The sequence below is a fragment of the Rhinolophus sinicus genome, linkage group LG06, assembly GCF_036562045.2.
Source record: "Rhinolophus sinicus isolate RSC01 linkage group LG06, ASM3656204v1, whole genome shotgun sequence".
In the NCBI taxonomy this organism is placed as follows: Eukaryota; Metazoa; Chordata; class Mammalia; order Chiroptera; family Rhinolophidae; genus Rhinolophus; species Rhinolophus sinicus.
In genome coordinates, this window is record NC_133756.1 from 153,225,147 (window position 1) to 153,247,805 (window position 22,659).

A 22,659-nucleotide genomic window follows, 5' to 3' on the forward strand; every position below is an offset into this window, starting at 1 on the left:
AGCCGAGGCGGGTTGCTGAGCGGTCGGCTGTCGGCAGAGGGCGCTGCGGGCCGGTGCCGCCGCACAGCCGAGGGGGCGTGCTCGGCAGCGGGCAGGCAGCAGCCCGGCCAGCTATGTGGGGTCCTGCTGCTGCGGCTGGCGGCACTTCCTGGAGCGGTGGCGGGCGCTTCCCGGGCACCTGGGCGTGGGGCGCGGGGCCGCGCGGCGCGGGGCGGGCAGAGCGAGCGCGCGCCATGGCCGCAGCGGGCGGCGCCGAGCCGGTGTGTTGAGCCCCAGCCGCCGGCCCGGCATGGGCGTCTCCCGCGGGCCCGCCGCCGGCCGGGGCTAGGGCCGGATGGAGCCGCGGGACGGCAGCCCCGAGGCCCGGAGCAGCGACTCTGAGTCAGCCTCCGCCTCGTCCAGCGGCTCCGAACGCGACGCGGGTCCCGAGCCGGACAAGGCTCCGCGGCGCTTCAGCAAGCGGCGCTTCCCAGGGCTTCGGCTCTTCGGGCACAGGTGAGCGGGGCGGGCACCGCGGCACCGGGCGGGTACCGCGCCTGACACCGGGAGGCATTTCTCGGCCACCTCGGTGCTGATACAGAGTGGCGATCTCCCCCGGGCACCGGCGGTACGGGCTGTCTTGAGGTTGGCTCTGCGTGTGGGTCACCCGCCAGCGTCTCGGCACTGGTACCGAGCGAGGGTCCTTCCCTGGCACCGGCAGCTGAGCGCACCTCCTCTGTGGTACCGAGGCAGGGTCAGCTTTCAGCTCTCCAGCAGGAAGACAGAGTCACCTCAGCCCCCTGGCAACAGCAGGTAGGGCCCCAGGACTGGTCACTCATCCCTTCTGGGCACTGATAGAACAGGGTCCCCTCGGTGGGGCCCCGTTGCTACCACCACCGCATGACATCTGCAGAATGGCCTCGCTGATACTGTCAGGACACATGCCTGTCCCGGAGCACTGGTGACTGATGAGTCGCTCAGCATTTTACGCCTCTCCCTAAGGTTGGGGCTGCCTGGCCACCTGTCCGACAGTGTTCTTAATTAGCAGGGAGACCCCAGCCTCTGCCTCTTCTCGGCAGTAGGCGTCTCTCCCACTCCCGCCTTCCAGTCCTTCCCTTGTTGGGAAAGGGATGGTGTGGGCTGCAGTCTGGAATCTGTGCTGACTCTTCAGGCTTCATCTTGCCCCCTCCCCCAGCACGCCAAATGTCACCATCTTGTGCCTGTGACAGGGCTTTGACCAGGACCTTGCTGAGGAACTGGGGGGAGGGTGTGGAAAGATTGAGTGCAGGCAGCTCATGGCATGTGTGCTGAATTGGCTGGGAACCGCTTTCCTGCCACTGCAGCCCTGGTGTAAGGTGAGGAAAGGTGGAGCCCAGGAGTAACCCCACCTGGCTCCCTGGACTTTCTCCTGACTGCCTCCTGCCCTCCAGTGGTGGAGAAGCTTGCAGCCAGCCAATCAGCTAAGGACCCCAGAACCAACTCAGACTGGACTCTGACCACTTGGGAGTCTGCCCAAGGCCTCCCTCTCACTTTTCTTCAGTTGCCCAGGTTTCCTAGCATTTGGCCCCTCTGAGCTTTACCTTGTTCCTTCCCAAGGTAGACTTTGCCACCAATAACATGGGCGCTTTTCTCCTGTTTTGCCGGTTGGCGTTTCTATGATGCTGACCTATGCCCTCTGCTTGCCTTACCCTAACCAGCGCCCTGCTCTTTGCACCTGCACTGCTGCCAAGCACACCCAGGGGTTTGGGTCCTCACACTGGCAAGTGGAGCTCCGTAGGCTCTGTGACCCACGCAGGCTTCAGTGTCATATAAAACAGGGCAGGGAGCAAATCTTCCAGTACGGCTGTTTTGTCACCCACAGCCCTGCAAGATGGAACAGTTTACACTCAGCTCTGCAGGATGTAGCCTCCAGTGTTCACAGGCTTCAGCGGGGGAGGGAGGGGCTCCGCCAAAGGCTTCCTGTCCCTGCCCACAGGGTACCAAGTGTTAGGCCATTCTGACCTGTGACTGTGCCTCTTCTGAAAGGCACAGGTTTGTGCCTGTAGGGATGAACCTTGGGCGCATTCAGGAGGAAGAACAAGAAACAAGAGAACCAACAAGTACCTGTACGTAATTCTCTAAATAAGCAGGACAAGTGTTATTTCTCCATTTTTATAGATGAGAAAAACACAGGCTCAAAAACTATAAGTAGTTTGCGCAGAGTCACATAACAAGTAAGAGGCAGAGATGGAGTTGGAACTCTAGTCTGATTCCAAACCCCACATCCCTTTCTCGATACCAGCTTCCCAAACAGAACATCACAATGACCTGTGGAGCTTTAGGAAGTACAGATTCCTAGATCTTACCCTTGGCATGTGTGACTCATCGGGTCTGGAGGTGGGGCTGGACGTTTTCTACAGCTTCCAAGTGTTTCTAATGTTCTACCAAGTCTGCCAACCATAGTATTACATCACTATGTAATGGGGATGCTAAGTGATCCGATAGGATGCTTAATGAGAAGAAAGTCAAACAGCATCTCTGGAAGCACGTAGGGAGTGTCCCTTGCGTAGTAACCCTATGCTGGGGCAGTGGGGCATTCAGAAATGAATATATTTGGAAAACCCAGTAGAGTCAGGGAGAGGGCAATAGGGGAAAAGACTTTCCCCTGACAGGCCTGGGAGCTCAGAGAATCAGATGCCATTGGGGCTGCCTTCCTGCCCCTTGCTTTGATTGGAGGGAGCAGGGACTAACATTTGGAACAGTGCACCTGCCCTGGGCACTGCCCCTTTAATGCTGTTTCTTTGGTCCTGCCACCTTTCCTGGTTGCCAGTCTCAGGTGAAAGTCCCCAGTGTTCCAGCTGAAGCCACCCCTCCATCTTTTCCCCAGGCTCCGTGTTCATTCTTAACCTTGTTGGGTGTCCACCCTCTGCATTTCTCTCCCCCCGCCCTGCTCCCCATCCCTCCCATGCACACCTCAGACCCTGGGGCTGAGGGTCCTGATGAGTGAATCGACAGTGGCTAGCAGAGGATAACATAGGTTGATGGTGGCTGCTGAAGCCGTGTTGAGAAGTCTGCATCCGGGTCTTGGCTCAGTGAGCGTTCTGTAATCAGCACACTCTGCTGTGGACTTGAAGGGCAGTGATGGTCCAGTCAGGTAGAACAGTCTCTGAATGGCAGCCTGTTTGGCATCTTCCTCAAGAGGCTTTTCCTTAAAGCCCACCTCAGCCCCCCACAACTGGCTTTACCTTCTTGGAATCTGGGGAGCAGTTTGCCTTCTCCTCGTTGTTAGCCCCATAAGACACAAAGGTGAGTCATGATTCTCCCCAGCTCCATTCAGCCTCACCTGTCCTCGCTTGGGATCCATCCGCCCCCTCCTGGATGAGGATGTACAGACCCTGCCCTAGCCCCAGATCGGCTGGCTTTTCCTCTGTCCTTACCATTCAGATTCTGCTGGTCTAAGAAATGGTCAGTCAGGAGTGGAGGGAAGACTCGCTTATCCTTTGGCCTTGTTGCACTCCAGGGGCATCAGAAATTCCCTGGCACTTTACACATCTAGACAGAGGGTACCTCGGCCTGCAGAGCCCTGGGAGCCTGAACGCTGACTCTGCCACCCCTGCCCCTCATTAGTGCTCAAAGTCATTAGTTTCCGGAGGTCAGGAAATGCACCTGTGGAACAAGTTTGAAACAATAGGTCCCATTTAGAGGTGACGCCATATGGCCCCAAGTGAGCTCGGTCCCAGACTCCAGGCTGGCTGAGGGTGCCCACGAGGCAGCCTGAGCAGAAGCAGCCAGGTTTGGGGTGGTTTTGCCATGACTGGGAGGGACGTGTTGAGGGGTGCTCAGAGATGAGAATCCCTGTCCATGGTGCCGGCATATCTGGCACAAAAGGAACCTCTTTGAGTGGTTTGTCTTGCTCAGGCTAAAACTGGGAGCAGCCCGGGTAGCCAAGGGAAGGGAGTGCAAGACAGTCTCTGGGTGTCCACCAGTTTCGGAAGAAATAGGGACGTCAGTGGGCTGAGTGGGCTGAACTGTGCATTAGTTCACCTAACTCGGCCTGTTCCTAAACCACGTCCTGTGCCAGTGTGGAGCTGACCAAGGTAGAAAATTGGGGTAGGCCTCTCTCAGTGTTCCCTCTGCTGCCACACACCCACCAGAGCCTCTGGCTCACAGGTCCAGGAGGAGATGGGTAACTCTTGTCAGTTTCCCTCCATGCCACACTCTGGAAAGATCAAATTTCAGGATGCAGAACCACCCAGGACTCTCAAAAAAGAGAGCACAAGGGTGGGTTCCTCCCAGGCAGGGACAGAAGAAAGACTGAATGACCCTAGTCAGAAAAAGCCTAGGCCCGGGGCAGCTGGGGTGGTGAGGAGAGAGAGAAAAACAGGCCTGCCCCCCTTGGCTGCCTGGAGCCCTCCAATTCCCCAGTCACCACCCAAGCAGAGGAGGAGGGGAGTGGGTACCCTAGCCCTGAGGCTTGACCTGCGCTGGATCCTAGGAGAAGCAGAGGTTGGGTCCCTGTACCCCGACGAAGGCCAAAGAGAGTTGCATGGTCCGGAAGCTGAGGGAACTTGCCCTGCAGTATCCTCGACCGACACAAGGGGGCGACAGCCACCATTGTGGGGAGGGCAGATGAGGAGAAATTCTTCCTGCTAGTCTACTTGCACTGAAGACCTGCTGTGGGTGGACCCATAGACACCTCCTACTGGTGAGTTACCTGATACTCTGGCTGCCAGGGTGGATGGAGCCAATCAGAATGTGGCAGAAGGCAGGTAGAGCGTGAGCTTCCACATCGCCCATCCCCACCCCGCCTCCTCCTGAAGACTGAGGCCCAGTGGGGTGTCCTTGACTGGGCCACGGTCTCACAGCTAGCTAGGGGGTTATCTGGGGCTCCAGTGCTGGTCCCCTAAGTCCAGGGTCATGTCAGTTTGTGCCACATCACAGGTCGCCCAAAGCCTTCTGTGCTCTCTGAGAAATTCTCATCTGGCACCTTTCACCCTGCCCTCCGCCTCTCCCGGAGGCGGCTGCAGCCAGCTGAGCAGTTCTCTCAGTCAGCACCGGGCCAGGGGCAGTGTGGGTAAGGAGGGCGAACCGCTGTGCCTGCATCTAGGCTCACCAGCTCGCTTTGTTCCTGGGTGGGATTAGCAGGGTGCACTTCTGGGTGGTGCCAAGCACTCCTTGCTGCTTCTGTGTCAGCCCCACCCCCTGTGCTGCTCAGCCCAGGGCCTGGCTGGCGCTGGGTTACAGGTCGGAGCCTTGGAAGGCCATTTCAGAGCAGTGGCCAAATGCCCTTGAGGAGCTATCATTCTGCCATCGTTTCTTTTTGCCTCCTTCCTTGGCTGAGACACCAGAGATGAGGTTAGGTGGCGAAGAGCAGGTTTGAGTTCGACCAAGGGCTCTGTGGCCCAGGGAGAGGAGGAGGAGGCTGAGATGGGCACTCCCACCCTCCCCCCTGCATCCCCCTGCATCCAGGTGAGTGATGTACCAGCTCATCTTTCTTTGGCAATTAATAGTTGCCAGAAGCTTATAAATCCATCAATTACATGTAATCACAACAACCTTGCAGTTGGTTTTATTCCCATTTTATAGAGGAGAAACCAAGGCTCAGAGAGCTCAGGGGCCAGGATCACACAGCTCTCACTGGGGCCCAAGCCCAAGGATCTTTTCACAACAGCAGGCTGCCCTACTTACTAGCACTCTTTTCTTCCATTCTTTCTTCCCATCCCCAAGCTGGTGGAGCCTGAGAGGGGTTTGAGGGCTCCGCGCAGTTGAGTGAAAGATTTTTGTATCATGTAGGAGTGGAGTAAGATCCATGAAGCAATCTGCTCCTGGACCCTGAGGGAGAGCTGCCACCAGGACCCTAACTTCAGGGCGGGCAAGGCTCGGCTGGGGAGACCCTTGAGTAGGGAGGCTGGGGTTGTAAGCAGTTGTCCTGTGGCTCCCTGGCTGCATCTGGAGGGGAGGGCAAGCCTGTGACCTTTTATCTTGCTGTCACAACAGGGAGCAAAAGATTCGCTGGATGTGTTTAAAGGAGCCCCTGATACCACCCTGGGCCCAGTGGGTGGCCTCAGGCCCGGGGAGAGGTGCTTAGGAGGAGAGCACAGCACACTGGGCCTTATTTGGACCCAGCACCTCTTGGTGAGAGGTCTGAGGACAGGGGGAGGCCCCCTCCCCCTCGCTCCTGGCAGAGCCCCAAGGCAGAGCTCCCACAGAGAGGCCTCTCGCCTGGCAGGGCTGAGCCCAATCACAGCACACGCCAAAATAACTGTCTGGGAGCCTGGGCCTGCTCGCCCACGCCCCAGCATCTCTCAGGTTCACAGCTTGCCTGTCTCTCCACCCCCTTCCCCAGCTTGCTGACATTTTCCTGAGGCGGGGGTGGTTGTGAAAGGGGGCAAGCTGGTTCCTGCTCCCCAGCCCACACAGACACACCACTGACACAACCTGCTCCCCGCTCGTCCTCCTCTGGAAGGTACCCTTTAGGTGGAGACCTTCCTTCCGGCCCCACGGACGTGGGGTTCCTCCTATGACACAGTGTGAGGAATGCACTCGGGGTTCCATGCCATCCATGGAAGACCCAGGGCAACCTCAGAGAAATGTCCCCCTGGGAATCTTTTTTTAAAAATTGTTTTAAAGGATATTGTTTTAAAGCATTAAATATTTTACAATTAGAAAAGCCTACAGAATAATGGAACACCACCACTTAGCTTGCTCAAATCTTCCCGTTATGGCGTATTTGCTTTAGATAGAGCTGGAGGCCCCAGGTCTCTCTCCCCAAAGGAAATCACAGTCCTGACTCTGGTGTTTGTATTCACATTCCTGTTTTAAAATTTTTCCCTACATAGGTATGTGTGCAGAACAACGTATAGTACTACTTTGTATGGTTTTTGCGTTTTATTTAAATGATATACTGTACATGTCCTGAGTTTAGGTTTTTTCCATCCATATTATTTTGGACATTTAACCGTCTTGAAACCAGCTCGAGTGAACCCATTTTAACTGCCATGTACTGTTCCTTTTGGTAACTGCACAACAGCTTATTTTGCCCATATCCTGTCGATGGCCATTTAGGTTTTTGGCAGTTTTTGGCCCTTGCAAGCAAAAGCCTTCAGAGCCGGTCTGGTGCACACCTCCCTGCTCGTTCCCTCCACCTGTGCTGGGTTACAGACAGGGCGGGGTAGCTTCAGCTTAGGGAGTTGCCAGGTTGCTCTGCAGCTCATTTTTGGTGGTCCTCACTTTTAGGCCGCTGGAGTTGTTTTCTTTCTTCAAAGTTTTGGTAAACTGAGGAATTGGTTACCATGAACAAACGCTTTCTCTTTCAAGCTTCCACAAGGAAGACAAGTGGGGTTACCCCCATTTATCAGATGAGGAAATTGAGGCTCAGACAGGGTAAGAGAGACTTAGCTTGAGGTCATAAAACTGATCAGAGGCAAAACCTGTCTGGACCTTTGAGTCCAAATCCTTGGGAAAGACCACTCAGAGAGATTTTAGTCACAGTTTCTGCCTCAGCGGCAGGAAAAAACCCCTGTGAGGTGCATGGAAGCTTCGGGGGCAGGGTGGAGCCCCAGGGGCTGACAGCTGATTATGAGAAGATCTTCTAGGGGGTGGAGGAGGGGGCAACGTAATCAGAAGTTTCAGAGGGTGAGTAAATTTTGTATGAGGAATGAGGGAGAATGCTGCTCGTGGCAGATGGGGACTGGGAACCTGCTGTAGACACAGGAGAAGGCAACCCGAGGAACTGGTCACAAGAGGAGAGGGACATGGCGGCCAGCAGAGGGTTTGTGACACTCCCAGCAGTGGGTTGGGAGACTCAGAGGGAGGCGTATCAGCGTTCCCATCAGGGATCGGTTTCAGTGTGCCTCTGAGACACAGCTCAGCCCAAACCAGCAGCTTGTCCACCGCTGCTGGCAGGAAGGCCTCAGGAGCTGGCCAGCTGCTGGGTCACTGTGCCGGCCTGAAGCCCTTTCCTCTCAGCTTGATCCATGAGGCTGAGCCTGGACCATTCACTTTTCCCTCCATTCACTCTTCAAACTACTTCTGGCGTTCCTAGACCTTGGGGATGCAATTACCAGCAATAAACGGCCCCCAGGGGCTCCCAGTCTGGTGGGGGATATAGACTTGTAAACCAGCACACTGATGGCCCAGAATAACTAAGAGGGCCAGAGCCGGGAGCGTGGGAGCAGCTAACCCTTTGGGAAAGGGGGCTGGGGAGAACTTTCCAGCAGAGCCGATGTCTGAGCCAATTCTGAAAAGATGAGAGGAAGTAGATGAAGGCACAGTCACTAAGCAGTAAAAGGGAACAGGGGAATGGTATTGCAGGTAGAGAGACTATCAGGTGCCAAATGCACAGACACAAACCCACAGGCTTGTTTGACAGAAGCAGCTAGAGTTCGAGAGTGAGGGGAGGGGCTGAGAGCATGGACCTGGAGCAGACTCCTGGGTTGGAATCCCAGCTCTGCCACTTACTAGCTGCATGACCACAGGCAAGTTATTTTATCTCTTGTGCCTCAGTTTCCTCATCTGTAAAATGGGATAATACTATTTTTATAAAATTAAATGAGTTAATATTTGTAAAACTCTTAGAACAGTCTGGCACAGAGTGAGTTATATGTCAAATAAAATATAAAAGGTACGAAAGGGAGATGGGAGAGGAAGCCGAGGCCCAGGTCTTTGCATTTTGCTCAGCTGACAATAGAGAGCCAATCAAGGGTAAATAGACGCTTTAGAATGAATTCTGGTAGCAGTGGGAGGATGGCTTGGAGGGGAGGCTCTAAAACAGGGGTGTCCAAACTGCGGCCCACAATCCATTTTTAATTGGCCCGCAGCAAATTCCAAAAATATATTTAGTTTACTTAAATAAACCAGGTGAGGCAATACGTACTTCACCTCGAGTGAGTGGCCCGGCTGTTTATGTATTTTACCGCATATGGCCCTTGGTGAAAAACGTTGAAAAAAGTTTGGACACTTCTGCTCTAAAAGAATGAGTCAGTTATTCATTCCACAAACAGTTCTCCAGGGCCTACCAGGAGCCAGACCCTGAGACAGGGACTCAGGACTTGAAGGAAAAATGGGATGTTTCAGCAAGTTCAGAGCTCTGGTCCTGGACCAGCCCCCAGGCGTCTAAGGGCAGCCCCTCCTTTCCCCTCCTTGCCCACCGTCCTCACTTCACATCACCAGATCCTGCTGTCCAGGTTTCATAAGGAAAGCTGTGGAGAGATGGAGTGGCAGTGGCACCCAGCCCAGAAAGGGGCCTTCGCTGTCATTCTTCGGGGCCTTCGGAGAGAAGAGGAAGGTAGCTGTTAAAACAAAAGCTGTTGCCATACTCTTATGCCCAACAAAGAGAAGTGGTCTGAGCCAGTCTGGGCCTTGTGGTCAGCCTTTGGGTGTGCTACCCAAGGTGGAAGAAGCCCTTTTCTTTCCTTACGGCTCTGGCCCCTCCATGGAATTCCCTGTTCCTTCCTCCTGAGCTGGTCAGCAATAAACACTGGACTCACTGCCAGGCACCCTGGCGGGCATGCCCAGATGCACGAGGCCTGGCCACTGGCCCTGTGGGCGCTTGTGGTCTGGTGGGAGGGAGGGAGGAATGAGGCACATGGATCTGAAAGAATCAGGACTTCCATGGGTCCAGTGGCAGAGGAGCCAAATGGATGGTGTGAAATTACCAGTGGGAGGGACATATTCTTGGCTGGAGCAGGTGGGGTTTTGCTATGAGGTGGGGAAGGAGGCCAGTATTCTAGGCAGAAGGTAGGCCATGTGCAGGGACACAGCAGTGAGCCTGGGCATAGCTAGACAGGGACAGACTAGGTTAGCTGGGTTAGAAGCAAGGGTCTGTGTCAAGGAATAGGAGGCCGTGTTAGTGCCACACTGCAGAAGCCACATACGCCAGGCGGGAGGGTTTGGAATTCATTCTGAATCAGTGGTTCCCAAAGTATGGTCCTGGGGTGGGGACGGCTAGACCCTTTCAGGGGATTGGTGAGATCAAAACTATTTTCGTAATAATACTTTCAGAGCTTCCCTGGGTGTGTGTCCTTTTCACCGTGTTGATATTTGTACTGATGGTGCAGAAGTAGTGGTGGGTAAAACTGCTGGAACCTCAGCACAGATCAAGGCAGGGACCCCAACACAAGCTAGTAGCGTTGTACTCTTCACTCCATACTCACAACAACAACAACAACAAATGCAATAGAAAGTATTCATTTTATAAAGCCTAGATCCTTGAGTATATATCTTTTTAAATATTACATGTGACATATGTGTGCGTAAGGCATTCCAAACTATGGTGGGTGTACTGAAAAGCACTTTTGCAACTGAGTTGCAAGCTGTACTAGTCAGTTTTTTTAAGGAACACCATTTTAACTTGAAAGAACACGTGACAGACAGAACTCTTCCGACTTGGGTGCTTGGCAGACATTTGCTCAAAAGGATTGAAGGGAGATTGTCACTTCAAAAACAGTAGCAGTGTTTGTTGCTAATGGTAAAATTTGAGCTTTTGAGGGAAAATTATAATTTTTGAAACCTTATATCCGCTGCCTAGAAGCTGACAGCTTCCCAGAACTTAAAATGAGTTTGCTAATGAGATCAGTAGGGATGTTAGCAAGTGTGATTTTTTTTTTTTTTGATGCTACATAATAAAATGTGTCAGCATTTGGAACATCTGCATAACTCAGTAAACCAATTTGATTTTCCAATGACCTATGCCTCATGTTACAAAATGCAAAATTCAAGATAGACCAGTGAAAAGGTCACTTACTAGTGTGGTTTCAGATTCTACATAGCCACTAACTAACCTTTAAGAAACTACTACTTGTCATATTTTGGTGTAGTAGCAAAGAAGAATATCCGTAATTGCCTGGAAAGGCTATGAAAATACTCCTTCCTTTTCTAACTACATGTCAGTGTGAGGCAGAATTTTCTTCATATACTGCAACCAAAATAACATGTCAACAGACCGACGGCAGAGGCAGGTAGGATAATCTGGCTGTCTTCTGTTGAGGCAGACATTAAAAAGATGCGCAAAAATTAAAACAAGGCACCCTTCTCACTATTTTTTTGTTTTAGAAAATATAGTTTATTTTTTCATAAAAGGATGTTATTTATATTAACATGCAATTGCCTTATTGTTTTTAAACGAATAAATATTTTAAACATTTCTCGGTTTTAATTTCTAATATGGTAAATTTAATAGCTATAATCTGCATAAACAAAACCTTCTTGAGCTCTTCAGTAATTTTAAGAGTATATAAGGGGGTCCTGGGACCAGGAAGTTTGGGAGCTGCTATCTAGACCCTAGGGAGCCAGGTGTGTCATGAGCGGGTCACGAGCGGTAGGGGGGTAGGGGGGTTGCGGTGGCATTCTGGGCAAGATGGGTGTGTGAGATTGTCTGTCCTGGACACAAGCCAGGGCAGCTGTGACAGGCCCCCTCGGCAGGGCTGGGAGACCCAGGATCGGGAGTCCGGACTCAGCCACTTCTGAGCTGTGGGCTGTCACTGGTCCAGTCTCCACGAGCCACTGACACCCTGTTGGTGTAGCCAGGACCAGGGGAATTCTAAGCCTCCTGTCTGATAATGCTTGTAAAAAGAGCTTTGTAAGTTGTGAAACCTTCGATAGATGTTTATTTTTGTGGTTGGTTTGTCTGGAGCCAGTAGTTAGCTATCTCAGACGCTTTCCCCAGACCCCAGGAAACCTGTTCAGTGGGTGTGAGAAGGCGTTAGATGGCCAGAAGGGGAGCGGGCCCGACCTTCACTTCGCCCTCCCCAGACCTTCCCCCCACACACCATCCCAGCGCTGAGGCAGGGGCTGCCCTGTAACGGGTGCCAGGTGGAGGGAAGGCTAGTGGGCTCTCGCTCAGCTTGGCTCAGGGACTTTGGGAAGAGGAGCCAGAAGGCAAGGCTCGTGCGTGTGGTGTGTACGTGTGTGCATGTGTGCATGTATGCGCGTGTGCGCTTACCCGCCTGCTTGCTGCAGGGCCAGGAGCGGCCGCTGGGAGAGGAAGTGCAGTCGGTTACCAATCAGGTTATTTTCATAACGGCTGTCAGGCTGGGGGAGGAGGGGGGGAGGGGGCAGAGGAGCCGCCACAGCAGCTCACTCTCCAAACTAGGAGTTGCTCAGCCAGAGGCCGGCAGCCTGGAGCTGGAGCCAGACCCTGGGGCTCGCCTGCCCACAGGGACCCCAGCCCCCATCCGCTCACCCACCTCCTGCCTGCAATCCTGCCTTCCAGATCAGGTCAAAGGGGGCTCCCCCACCCTTCCTTGCCTTCTGCTTCCTCCCTCCTGTATCTGTCTGGGTGGGTCTGGGGAGGGGTGGATGGGGAGGGCCCAGGCACCACCATCCCTAGAAGAGTCTCCTGAAACTGATAGAAAAGGAAAGGGAAAGGGAAAAGAAAAGGGTAGGTGGGCCTCCTGCCCCCAGCCAGCGCAGACCCAGTGGAGGTAAACATTACTGGCCTGGTCACCTCCTGTACCATGCAGGCCCATCTGCTCCCCACTGTGCATTTTTGTTTGTTTGTTTTGTTGGGGTAGGATCCACCTTAGTGACTAAAGACCATGGGGAAGATGGGACCCTGCCTCACCAGCCCTTAGGCAGGCCTCCCTTCCAGTGTCCCCGCCTGGGAGCAGAGCAGCCAGACGTGGCTTCTAAGCAGCAGCCTCCAGGGGAGGCAGCTCCAGGCCCTCGCTCTGGAGCTGCTGGGAGTGGGGCCCTGACCACCGCATAGATTGGCGACTCTGGCCGAATCCCACAGGGAATCCTGGGTGAGCACCTCTGGAGGCAGAGGTGTCCCTGTGGGCCAGGCCTGGTACGAGGGGCAGAGGACATTCCTCATGGCATGAGCAGACACCCAGGTGGCTCTGGCTGCCAGGCTCTGTTCCTCATGAGGTGGGTGGTGGCCACTCTAGGTACTCCTGCTTCCCTTTCTGGGTTCCCACTCCCGCCATGGGCAGAGTCAAACCTCAGGAGGTGGTATGATCCACACACCTGGTGTTTGCTGTGGGCGTAGGGCCCGCCATGCCCTTACTTTCTTCCAGGTATCATAGCGTCAGGTACTTTATACCATCATCTCATCAGAATGTCCCTTATGCCAACCTTCTGAACGAGGTGGTATCATCCCCATTTTGCAGACGAGAGCATCGAGACTCAATGTTAGTTGATCAGCCCAGGAAAGCAATGGTAGATGCAGGATTTCAAAGCCTTTGGGCTTTTCTACTTGCAACTAACATAGAGTGTGGGAGAGTCTGGGCTGCGGGGTCAGGTGTCCTGTCCGTCCTAGCTGGGGCACTCAGGCTGCTCACCCACACTGGCAGCTGCCCACCGCCACACTCGCTGCTGTTCATCAGGGGTACGTGGCCAGCACTAGCATGCATGTCTCTCCCTAGTATCCTTTGTCCTCCCTGGGCCCCCAGCAGCCAGCCAGAGGTTGATGGGGCCATGAGTTTTTTCCCATCCTGTTCCTCTGGGTGTGACAGGCTTCCCCAGGCCCCCCACCAGGAGGCTGAGGGGCAGCCTATTTTGTTTGCTCTGTGGTTGGTGTGAGAACCCTGTGGGGCCTCCTCCAGTGACCTTTACACATACTTCGTACTTTGCGGTAGTATGTAGAAAGTAACACAGTGTGAGGTGAAAAGAAGCTACTGCTCAGAGCTGTGCTGTGGGAAAAGGCTCAAGGTCCAAGCAGGGAGAAGGCTGGGACAGGCCTGAGGCCAGGCTGGGCTCTGACCAGACCCAGGAGAAGCCTCAGCAGAGATAGGAAGTCAGGAGTCAGGCAATTGCTGACCAGAGGACAGAGGTTTCTATGGAGACCAGAGGAACAGGAAGCACAGCGACTGGGGGGAGGGGACATTGGAAACACAGAGGCTTGGGTTCCTGGCCAGAGAGCTTATAATAAAATGTCAAATCAGCCTCCTTGGACAAATAAGGAAACTGAGGCCTGTGAAAGGACAGCGTAGCACATGGTCACACACTGGCCCGGCCTGCTTTGTTCCCCACTTGGAGTGACTGCACCGTCAGGCAGCGGAGGATACTCTGGGCAGATGTGGACTGGGGCTGCTGGCAATATGTGGGCCAGAGCACCGTGGGAGCGCTGGAAGCTGCCCCCTGTCATGAAGCGGGCTGTGCAGGTGACCGCTTCCTCCTGGCCTCTCGTCAGGGTGGGTCTGGGGCAGCAGGCAGGGCCCAGTGCTCAGCGCCACCCACGAAGTGCCTGCAGCACCTCCCCCCACCACTGACTGTGGCCTTTTGTTTTCTGGGTGACACTAGCATCAGGCGGTGTGTCCGGGTGACTAATCTTCTCCAGGCTGGGCAGCTGTCACAGGGCGGCCTGACCAGACGGGCAGAGAAAGCTGACACCCTGGGGGAGTGCTGGCAAGCCAATGCCCTGGCAGCAGTGGGCAGCTGGGCCTTCAAGTTCCTCTTCCTGGGTGCAGAGCAGACCCCACGTCAGGCCCACCAGGGTTCAGGTCCCAGTTCTGCCACTGACCAGCCGTGTGACCTTGGGCATATTACTGCGCCTCTGGAAGCCCCAGTTTTGTCATCTCTGCAATAGAGCCATTCATTCTTTTTGCCTCACAGGGTTATAGCGGGGATCAGATAAGATGGTAAATGAAAGTGCCTAGCCCAGGGCCTGTTGCATAGTAGGTGTTCAGTAAATAGAACCGTTAAATGGTTCTTATGATGGTCACCTTCCCTACCTATCCCACCTCAGTCTCAGCCTCCTAGTCCAAGAGGAAAGACTCGACTCCCCACCTGATCTCTGCAGTGTAGGCTTTGCCTTCAGGTAGAACTGACTCTCACCTGACCAGCGTGCCAGGCTTCTGCCCTTCTCCCACTGTTGACGAGAGAAAAGGGTGCAGGTGACCCCAGTGGCCTGTGAAGAAGAGGTGGCAGGAGCAGGTGAGCTGGTGGAGGAAGGGGAACGTGTGCTTAGAACAGGTCATGGGAGAATGATTTGAGCAAGGCTGGTCTCCAAGGGTCCTGCCTCCCTGGAGGCGGCTCAGGGCAGCTCAGTATTTGGAATTGTGAGACTTGTGGCTTCTACAGGTAGCACTGGCCCCTAGGACAAAGCGCAGTGCACAGGCACTGTCGGTGGCAGAGCTGGGAAGGTTTTCAGACGTCACCCAATACTTTCACACGTGGGATGGTGTCCATACTGGACCTCTTCAGACGGGTGAGAGAGAACAGTCTAGTTCCAGAAAAGTTCTTATCTTCGGCCCCGCAGAGACACAGAGACACGCGCACACCAGAATCCAGAAGGCTTTTCTCTTGGCTCAGGCCTCTTGTCGCTTCCTATGCAAAGTCCCTCTAGGGTGGCTTCTCTCCCTGTGCAGCTGCCTCTCCAGTTCTCTGAGGGCCTTGTTTCCCCAGGGTCCTTTGATCCCTAAGGCATATATGTCAGACCCTCTCTGTTTCTAGGTGCCACTCAGCCTGGTCCCAAGAATGGGGCTGAGAGAGTCAGGGGTCTTATCAAGATTGAGTTTCTTTTCAGAGAGCCTTGTTTTATTACCATGGCGTGGTTTGTGCCATGTTCCAGGAACGGACATTAAATCTAACCTGCCTCATGTTGGTGGAAATAAAAGAAAGGACCCGAGGAGGGAAACCCTTGACTTCGGCCCCTCAGTCTGTCTAGGTCAACTCTGAACTGGAACCCAGGATGCACCTTCCAGTTTCCTTTTTTCTTTTCCGTCAGCTTCAGGCAAGAGTCGAAGTCCTTTAGGCCAGGACTTGGTGGATTATGGTGCCTGGACGGGACTGGGGATGGGTAGCTGGAATCCCCCTCCTGCACTACTCCGGGGGCAGCCTAGAGGTGTAACTGGGGAGAGCACCAGTGCTTCCAGCAGTGGTAAATGTGGGCTCCCTGGTCTCTGTGCCAACAGCCACCGGCCCGCCCCTGCATGGAGACTTTTTTTAGGAGACACTTCCAGCGGAAGTCCCCAGGCCCTGGAGAGGGGCAGCGGCGGCCCAGCAGCGTGGGGCTGCCCACGGGCAAGGCGCGGCGCCGCTCCCCTGCCGGGCAGGCCTCTTCCTCGCTAACACAGAGGCGCCGCTCCAGCGCACAGCTCCAGGGCTGCCTCCTGGGCTGTGGGATGCGGCCCCGGGGCACCCGCCGCCGATCCAGCACCGCGCCCCCTGCCTGCAACCCCCGCTTCACCGTGGATGAGGTGCCCACCCCACAGCCTGCCACTGTTGGGGCCCAGCTTCTGGGCGCACCCCTGCTGTTGACCAGGCTTGTGGACATGAGTGAGGAGGAGGAGGAGAAGGAGGAGGGGGTCCAAGAGGAGGATGTGACAGTTGCAGCACTGAGTGCCATCCAGCGAAGCACCACTAGACCAGGGCCAACCCCACACCTGGGCACACGGCCCCTGCTGCCTGTGCCCCGTTGCCTGCGCCGAGCCTCCTCCCACCTGCTCCCTGCTGACAGGGTGTATGACTGCGCCCTCTGGGGCCTGCAGGGTTACTATCGGCGCCTCAGCCAGCAGCGGCCCTCAGGCCAGCATCCTGGCCCTGGGGGCGAAAGAGCCTCAGGTGCCTCAGCTGGCTCCATGATGCCCGCCCGTGTGCGCCCGCTGTCCCGCAGGCGCCAGGTAGCCCTACGGCGCAAGTCGGCCGGACCCCAGGCCTGGAGCGCCCTGCTTGCGTAGGTATAGCTGTGGCCGGCAGGGCGAGTGGTGTGGCCTCCAAGGGGGCTGGCCGAGAGGAAGGGCCTTGAGGCTCTGCTTGGCCTGAGGGCTCCCTGCACCAGAGCAGCACACCGGGAAGGGCTGTGAGGAGGGCTGAGCCTCCCGCAGGAATCCTCTGAATCTTGGGCTGCTGGAAGGGGCCCTCTACCCTCCCTCCCTATTGCTATCCCTATCTTGGCCTTGGGTTGGGGTCATAGTGAGGGCAGAGGTCCCAAGTGATGGGGTAAGGAGCAGAGTTTCCAAGTGCTCAGCTGGCCTCAGCTGTCTCCTTTTCTGTAGGAAAGCCATCACCAAGTCGGGCCTCCAGCACCTGGCACCGCCTCCTCCGGCTCCAGGCGCCCCGTGCAGCGAGCCAGAGCGGCATATCCGGAGCACTGTGGACTGGAGTGTGAGTGGCTGGGTGCTGAAGGGCACATGGGTACCAGCCCCTGCTGGGCTGTGGGCCACGGCAGCAGTTGGGGGTGGAGGTACTGTGGGAAGATGCGAGAGGAGCCTGTGGGGTCAGGGCAGACCTCCTGGTGTGGCCATGTTTGCACCAAGCCTTCAATAGTAAGGACAATGGGGAAAACAGGATGGAGCCAAGTAGATCATGGTGGCTGGAGCAAGTTTATCTTGGGGGAGAGAGGGTTGGTAGGTCAGGGTGGGGCCTGACTGGTGATGTGGGTGGCAGGTGTGCACTAAGCATGTTCGTCCCACTGTCTAGGAGTCCGCGACATATGGGGAGCACATCTGGTTCGAGACCAACGTGTCGGGGGACTTCTGCTATGTTGGAGAGCAGTACTGTGTAGCTAAGATGCTGGTGAGTGCGCTGTGTGCGGCATGCTGCCCCCTGGTGGTGGGTCCGGCTCTAGGCGCCTGTAGGCCGACCCCTGCTGGCTGGAGGGCTGTAACCCTTCCAGAGGAAGGTGGGAACCTGAGCGCCCCTGCTGTGGGCTGCGCAAGGATGGTGAGAGGAATGGCAGCTGTGTCCTGATGCCAGGAGCCAATAGTGGGGGTTCCCGGTGCACACAGAGGGCAGTTGTGCTGGGGCAAATGCAAGGATTGCTCTACCTGCCCTGGAGCAGCATCCAGGGTGGAGTTACCTGGTGCCTCAGGGGTTCTCTCTTTCCTACAGCAGAAGTCAGTGTCCCGGAGAAAGTGTGCAGCCTGCAAGATCGTGGTGCACACCCCCTGCATTGAGCAGCTGGAGAAGGTGAGTGTAGTTGCTCAGCCTTTCCTGCCCCTGCCCTGCAGGTGCTGAAGCCCTCAGAGCTCACACGTGTGTCTGCATGTGCATAGTCGTGTTACACAAGCATTGCCTGCCAGCGATAGCCCAGTGCCTGTGGTGGTGAAGAGCCAAGGACCCTGGAGCTGAAATGCCTGCATTTGAATCCTGGCTTCCCTGTATAGTAGCTGCTGTATCCCCACTGCCCAGAACAAGCCTGGCAGAGTGGGGTGCATTGACTGTTAGTCGACAGGATGAATTAATGAATGATCCCATGACACCATTTTATCAGTATCTAATCTAACACTTAGAAGGGGGCATTCGTTGCCTTGCTGAAGCTTCATGACTCAGTTGTGGCTGGCTCCGTTTTGTGTATGTAACCCCAAAGCCAGGCTCTGTCCCCTACACACCCCTACTGTGGAGACCTTTCCCCAAAGTCCATTGTCCATGGTGTTTCTGCAGCTGGGGGCATGTCTGGGCCCCGTGCTTCTAGAGGGAGGTAGCCGGAATGCTGGTGGGAGGATCCAGGCAGAGGGTGGGAGGGCTGCCACAGCCAGTCAGCGCCCCCAGGTAGCAGCGTAGCATACAGGAAAGCAGCTGGACTGGGAATGGCACAGACCAGGCTACCCAGCGTCTGATTCGTAGGATAAGGCTTCTCTATGACTTTGCTAAGTCTAAAGGGGACAGTTAGGAAAAGAGAAACAAATGCAGCCCCAGGTGTTATAGACCCATCACCATCCTCTAAAGTGAAAATCAAACCAGGGTTCCACAAATTAGCTAGAGGTCTCTCTCCAGAGACCAGTCAGCACAAGTCTGAGGCCAGGACCGGGGTGCCTGCAGGTGCCTAGGTTGGGAGTGTTGGAGGTTGAGGAAAAATATGGAGAAGGAAACCATGGTGCCGTCCAGGTGGGGGAGACGGACAGTAAAGGCCCAGTCTCTCCCCAATCGCAAAATACTGGGCAGAGAAGGGAAAGCTTCCTTCTGGTTCTCAGGAGGGCTTCTGAGAGGCTGCATCTCATGTTCTGAGGGCCCCCCCGGGATGAGTTGGGGCTATCCCTCCCTACCTTGTGGGGATGACTCTGAGTGACCCTTTCCTGCAGCGGTCGGCCATATGCCTGACCCCAAAGGGAGATTCTGACGTTTTGTGGTCATTGCCATCTTTCACAGATAAATTTCCGCTGTAAGCCGTCCTTCCGTGAATCAGGCTCCAGGAATGTCCGTGAGGTATGTGCCCACGGTAGTTTAGGGGCAAGGAGACCCCAAGTGGACCTCTGTGCAGTGTCCCCCAACTGCCACTAGGGGGCTCAGCACCTTCTAGGCTGCTCTGGGGCCCAGGGAGGTGCAAAGGATGAGGCTCTGAGAAGGTCTCAGAGGGGAAAGCCTGGCTGGCCCTGACTGCAGACCGGGTGAGGCACCACATGCCTCCTAGCACTGTCCCTCCTTGGAGACGTAGCTGTGCTCCAGGCCACAAAAAGAAGTCTTCAGCCCCTTCCCCTCACACACAAGACCTCAGAGACCTTCCTGCAGACCCCACCTTCATCACTGATGTATCAAGGGGTGCAGGCCGTGCTCGGGGATTTTGTTCCCTCCACCTCTCACTAACTCCAATGATGTTTCTCTCCTCTTCCACCAGCCAACCTTCGTGCGGCACCACTGGGTACACAGGCGACGCCAAGATGGCAAGTGTCGGCACTGTGGGAAGGTGAGAGGCCCTGCCCAAGGATATCAACCAGCCTGCTGCCCACTGGACCTGGGCCCTGCGGCCCCCAAGTCCTATACTGTGTGTCCAGTGTGGCCTCACCATCACTGCCTGTGTCCCCAGAATGCAGAGTCTCAGGGCTCACTGTAAGCCCGGCTGCGGTGCCCAGTCAGTTCCAAAACACCTCGGTCTCCGGGCCAAGCAGGACAGCACGGAGGAAGGGTTTCTTCTAGTGCAGTGTGTCCTGACAGCTTTGAGGTCGTGAGCGCACCCTCTGAGAATCGTGTCGCCTTACTCAGTTGTTAACTCAGCAGGCGTTTGTTGAGCGCCTGTTGGGTGCCGAGCGCTGAGCTGGGCATTGGGTTCCTGCCCTCCTGGAGGAGGGTATGGCTCTAAGACAGACCACTGCGGTCTTCCTGAGCACGGGCTGTGGTGGTTTTGTTCACTCATTGATTGTCTGCTTCTTGTCTGTCTCCCTCAGAAAGTGTAGGCTCTGAGAGGGCTAGGGACCCCTGTCCCCCTTTCCTCCATTGACTCTCAGTGCTTGGCACAGCGTTTGGCACGCAGGGGGTGGGCCCTCGATAAATGTCTGTGGAATGCACAAGGGAAGGACGGTCACAGGTACTATAAAGAAGCACAAAGGACTTTGGGACAGAGCAGCCCAGGGGGCCTGGCCGGGTTTGGGGTCAGGAAGGAGGGGATCTGAGTCAAGCCAGAGTTAGCTGTGGCCGCCCTCCAGCAGGTCATGTGTGCACACCCAAAACTTTGCAATTAACTTCAGAGTCACAGGCCCCTGGCTGAGCCTCCCTGCTCTAGGGGCTTTCTGATAGATTTTTTTTTTTTAATTTTTAAAAATGTGCCCAATTTCCTTGGGCGGAGAGAGGTTGGCAACACAAGAGGGGCTAAGAGTACCTCTCCGGACCTGGCCCCTGGTGCCCCAACCACCCTCTCTACCCTAGGGCTTCCAGCAGAAGTTCACCTTCCATAGCAAGGAGATTGTGGCCATCAGCTGCTCCTGGTGCAAGCAAGCAGTGAGTGGTGCCTGCCCTGGCCCCTAAGGCCGTCCCCCGTGCTGGGCTGCGCTGGGGTCCCAGGCCACAGCTCGGCCCAGCTCAGCCACCACCCCCTCCCCCCAGTACCACAGCAAGGTATCCTGCTTCATGCTGCAGCAGATCGAGGAACCCTGCTCCCTGGGGGTCCACGCTGCCGTGGTCATCCCGCCCACCTGGATCCTCCGTGCCCGCAGGCCCCAGGTGAGTCCTGCCTGTACCCTTGACACCTCCTATGCACTTGGGGCCTGCCAGCCACCCCATGCTACTAATCCCCCTGCTTCCCATGCAGAACACCCTCAAGGCCAGCAAGAAGAAAAAGAGAGCATCCTTCAAGAGGAAATCCAGCAAGAAAGGGCCCGAGGTTCGACCTGGGGCCGGGTGGACAGCTGGAGGGGACAGGAAGAAACAGGCTGGTTCCGCCTTTGTTGGGTCACTTTGGGCTCTAGAGCCCTGAGGAGGGTGGGAGGTCAGACCTAACTTGCTTCACTATGGCCAGGCCCACCCTAAGGTCTGATCCAGAGGTGGTACGTGAGGGGCCCCCAGGGGCACCGCTGAGCATGGGGTAGGGTCCTCCAGGACAGGAAGGAGACTTACGGGATTTCTGTCTCCTAGGAGGGCCGCTGGAGACCCTTCATCATCAGGCCCACCCCGTCCCCCCTCATGAAGCCCCTGCTGGTGTTTGTGAACCCCAAGAGTGGGGGCAACCAGGTGCGCACAGCCTTCCTGCTCCACAGAGAGCCTGAGGGGAGGCATGGGGTCAGGCTCTCCCACCCCACAGCTGTTCCAGGTTCCATTTCAGGCTTCTGCCCCATCCCTCCTTCGCAGGGATCCTGAGAAAAATCTAACCCTGTCTCTGCCCCTCACCCCTATTAGGCCTGGTTCCCACAGCCACAGCCTTCTCCCTGCCTGCCCCCCACCTCAGCCCACCACCCCTGACTGCCTCCTCCCCGCCCCTCACAGGGCGCTAAGATTATCCAGTCATTCCTGTGGTATCTCAATCCCCGACAAGTCTTTGACCTGAGCCAGGGAGGCCCCAAGGAGGCGTAAGTACCTGCCACGTGTCTGTGGGGACAGTGATGAGGGTCTGCTTGGCGCTCAGGGCCCGTCCCATGTACCCTTACCCCCTCCCTGTCTTCCCACCCCAGGCTGGAGATGTACCGCAAAGTGCACAACCTGCGGATCCTGGCGTGCGGGGGCGATGGCACGGTGAGCTGCCCCCTCCTCTCCCCAGCCGGCCTGGACCTGCGCCTGGGCCTGGCTGGCCTGACCTGGCCTCTTCTGCCATGCCCCCTCCAGGTCGGCTGGATCCTCTCTACCCTGGACCAGCTGCGCTTAAAACCGCCACCGCCTGTTGCCATCCTGCCCCTGGGCACTGGCAATGACTTGGCCCGCACCCTCAACTGGGGCGGGGTAAGAGCCCACCGGAGGTGGGGCCGCAGGGGTGGGCTGTGTGGTGGGGGAGGGGCTCACTTCCTCTTTCCTTCCACCAGGGCTACACTGATGAGCCCGTGTCTAAGATCCTGTCCCACGTGGAGGAGGGGAACGTGGTGCAGCTGGACCGTTGGGACCTCCATGTAGAGCCCAACCCGGAAGCAGGGCCCGAGGAGCGTGACGAGGGCGCCACGGACCGGGTAGGTCGGCCGGGGCCATGTACGGGGGCCCGCGCCACACCTCAGTGTCTGGCATTCCCAGGAGACTGGGGCTGGGCCCCACTTGCACACGTGCTGGTTCTGGGATCATGGGGAGTCTCTTCATCTCTTCAGACTTTGGCTTCTTCATCTGTACGGTGGGAATTGTGGTCCTCACAAGATAGTAGTTATTCAGCCGCTCGGCAAATACTTGCTGAGTGCCTGCTACCTGCCAGGCTCCTGCCAGCAGTGAACGTGACAAAGCCCCCACTTGTGGACTCCTACAGAATATGGCACATCGGGGAAGCATTGTGGGGGAAGGAAAGCCGAGGAAATGGGTGCCAGCAGAGTGGGGGGTGCTCTTGTGTACAGGACACTTAGAGGAGCCGAAAGGGCAGATCCTGAGGTGGGCAGGGAGGCTGGGGAAGAGCTTTCTAGGGGATCGCGTTAACTGTGTGGG

The 22,659-nt window shown here is 56.1% G+C and overlaps 1 protein-coding gene across 10 annotated transcripts in view; it reads left to right on the forward strand.

Moving 5' to 3' along the window:
• The window catches only part of DGKZ (diacylglycerol kinase zeta), a 40,950-nt gene that overhangs the window by 11,864 nt on the left and 6,427 nt on the right, over nucleotides 1-22,659 (forward strand). For 2 of the 10 annotated variants that reach the window (XM_019743626.2, XM_074336298.1), the window contains exons 2-14: nucleotides 16,896-17,004; nucleotides 17,320-17,415; nucleotides 17,734-17,808; nucleotides 18,988-19,044; nucleotides 19,454-19,522; nucleotides 20,479-20,550; nucleotides 20,656-20,772; nucleotides 20,861-20,932; nucleotides 21,184-21,279; nucleotides 21,532-21,614; nucleotides 21,717-21,777; nucleotides 21,868-21,981; nucleotides 22,062-22,202. In XM_019743626.2, the coding sequence (XP_019599185.1) occupies nucleotides 16,896-17,004; nucleotides 17,320-17,415; nucleotides 17,734-17,808; nucleotides 18,988-19,044; nucleotides 19,454-19,522; nucleotides 20,479-20,550; nucleotides 20,656-20,772; nucleotides 20,861-20,932; nucleotides 21,184-21,279; nucleotides 21,532-21,614; nucleotides 21,717-21,777; nucleotides 21,868-21,981; nucleotides 22,062-22,202 (1,162 nt within the window). Of the gene's footprint in view, nucleotides 1-29; nucleotides 496-12,025; nucleotides 12,175-14,852; nucleotides 16,574-16,895; nucleotides 17,005-17,319; nucleotides 17,416-17,730; nucleotides 17,809-18,987; nucleotides 19,045-19,453; nucleotides 19,523-20,478; nucleotides 20,551-20,655; nucleotides 20,773-20,860; nucleotides 20,933-21,183; nucleotides 21,280-21,531; nucleotides 21,615-21,716; nucleotides 21,778-21,867; nucleotides 21,982-22,061; nucleotides 22,203-22,659 lie in introns of those variants that run through there. The other 8 variants (XM_019743625.2, XM_019743629.2, XM_019743622.2 and 5 more) reach the window with 7 other exon arrangements.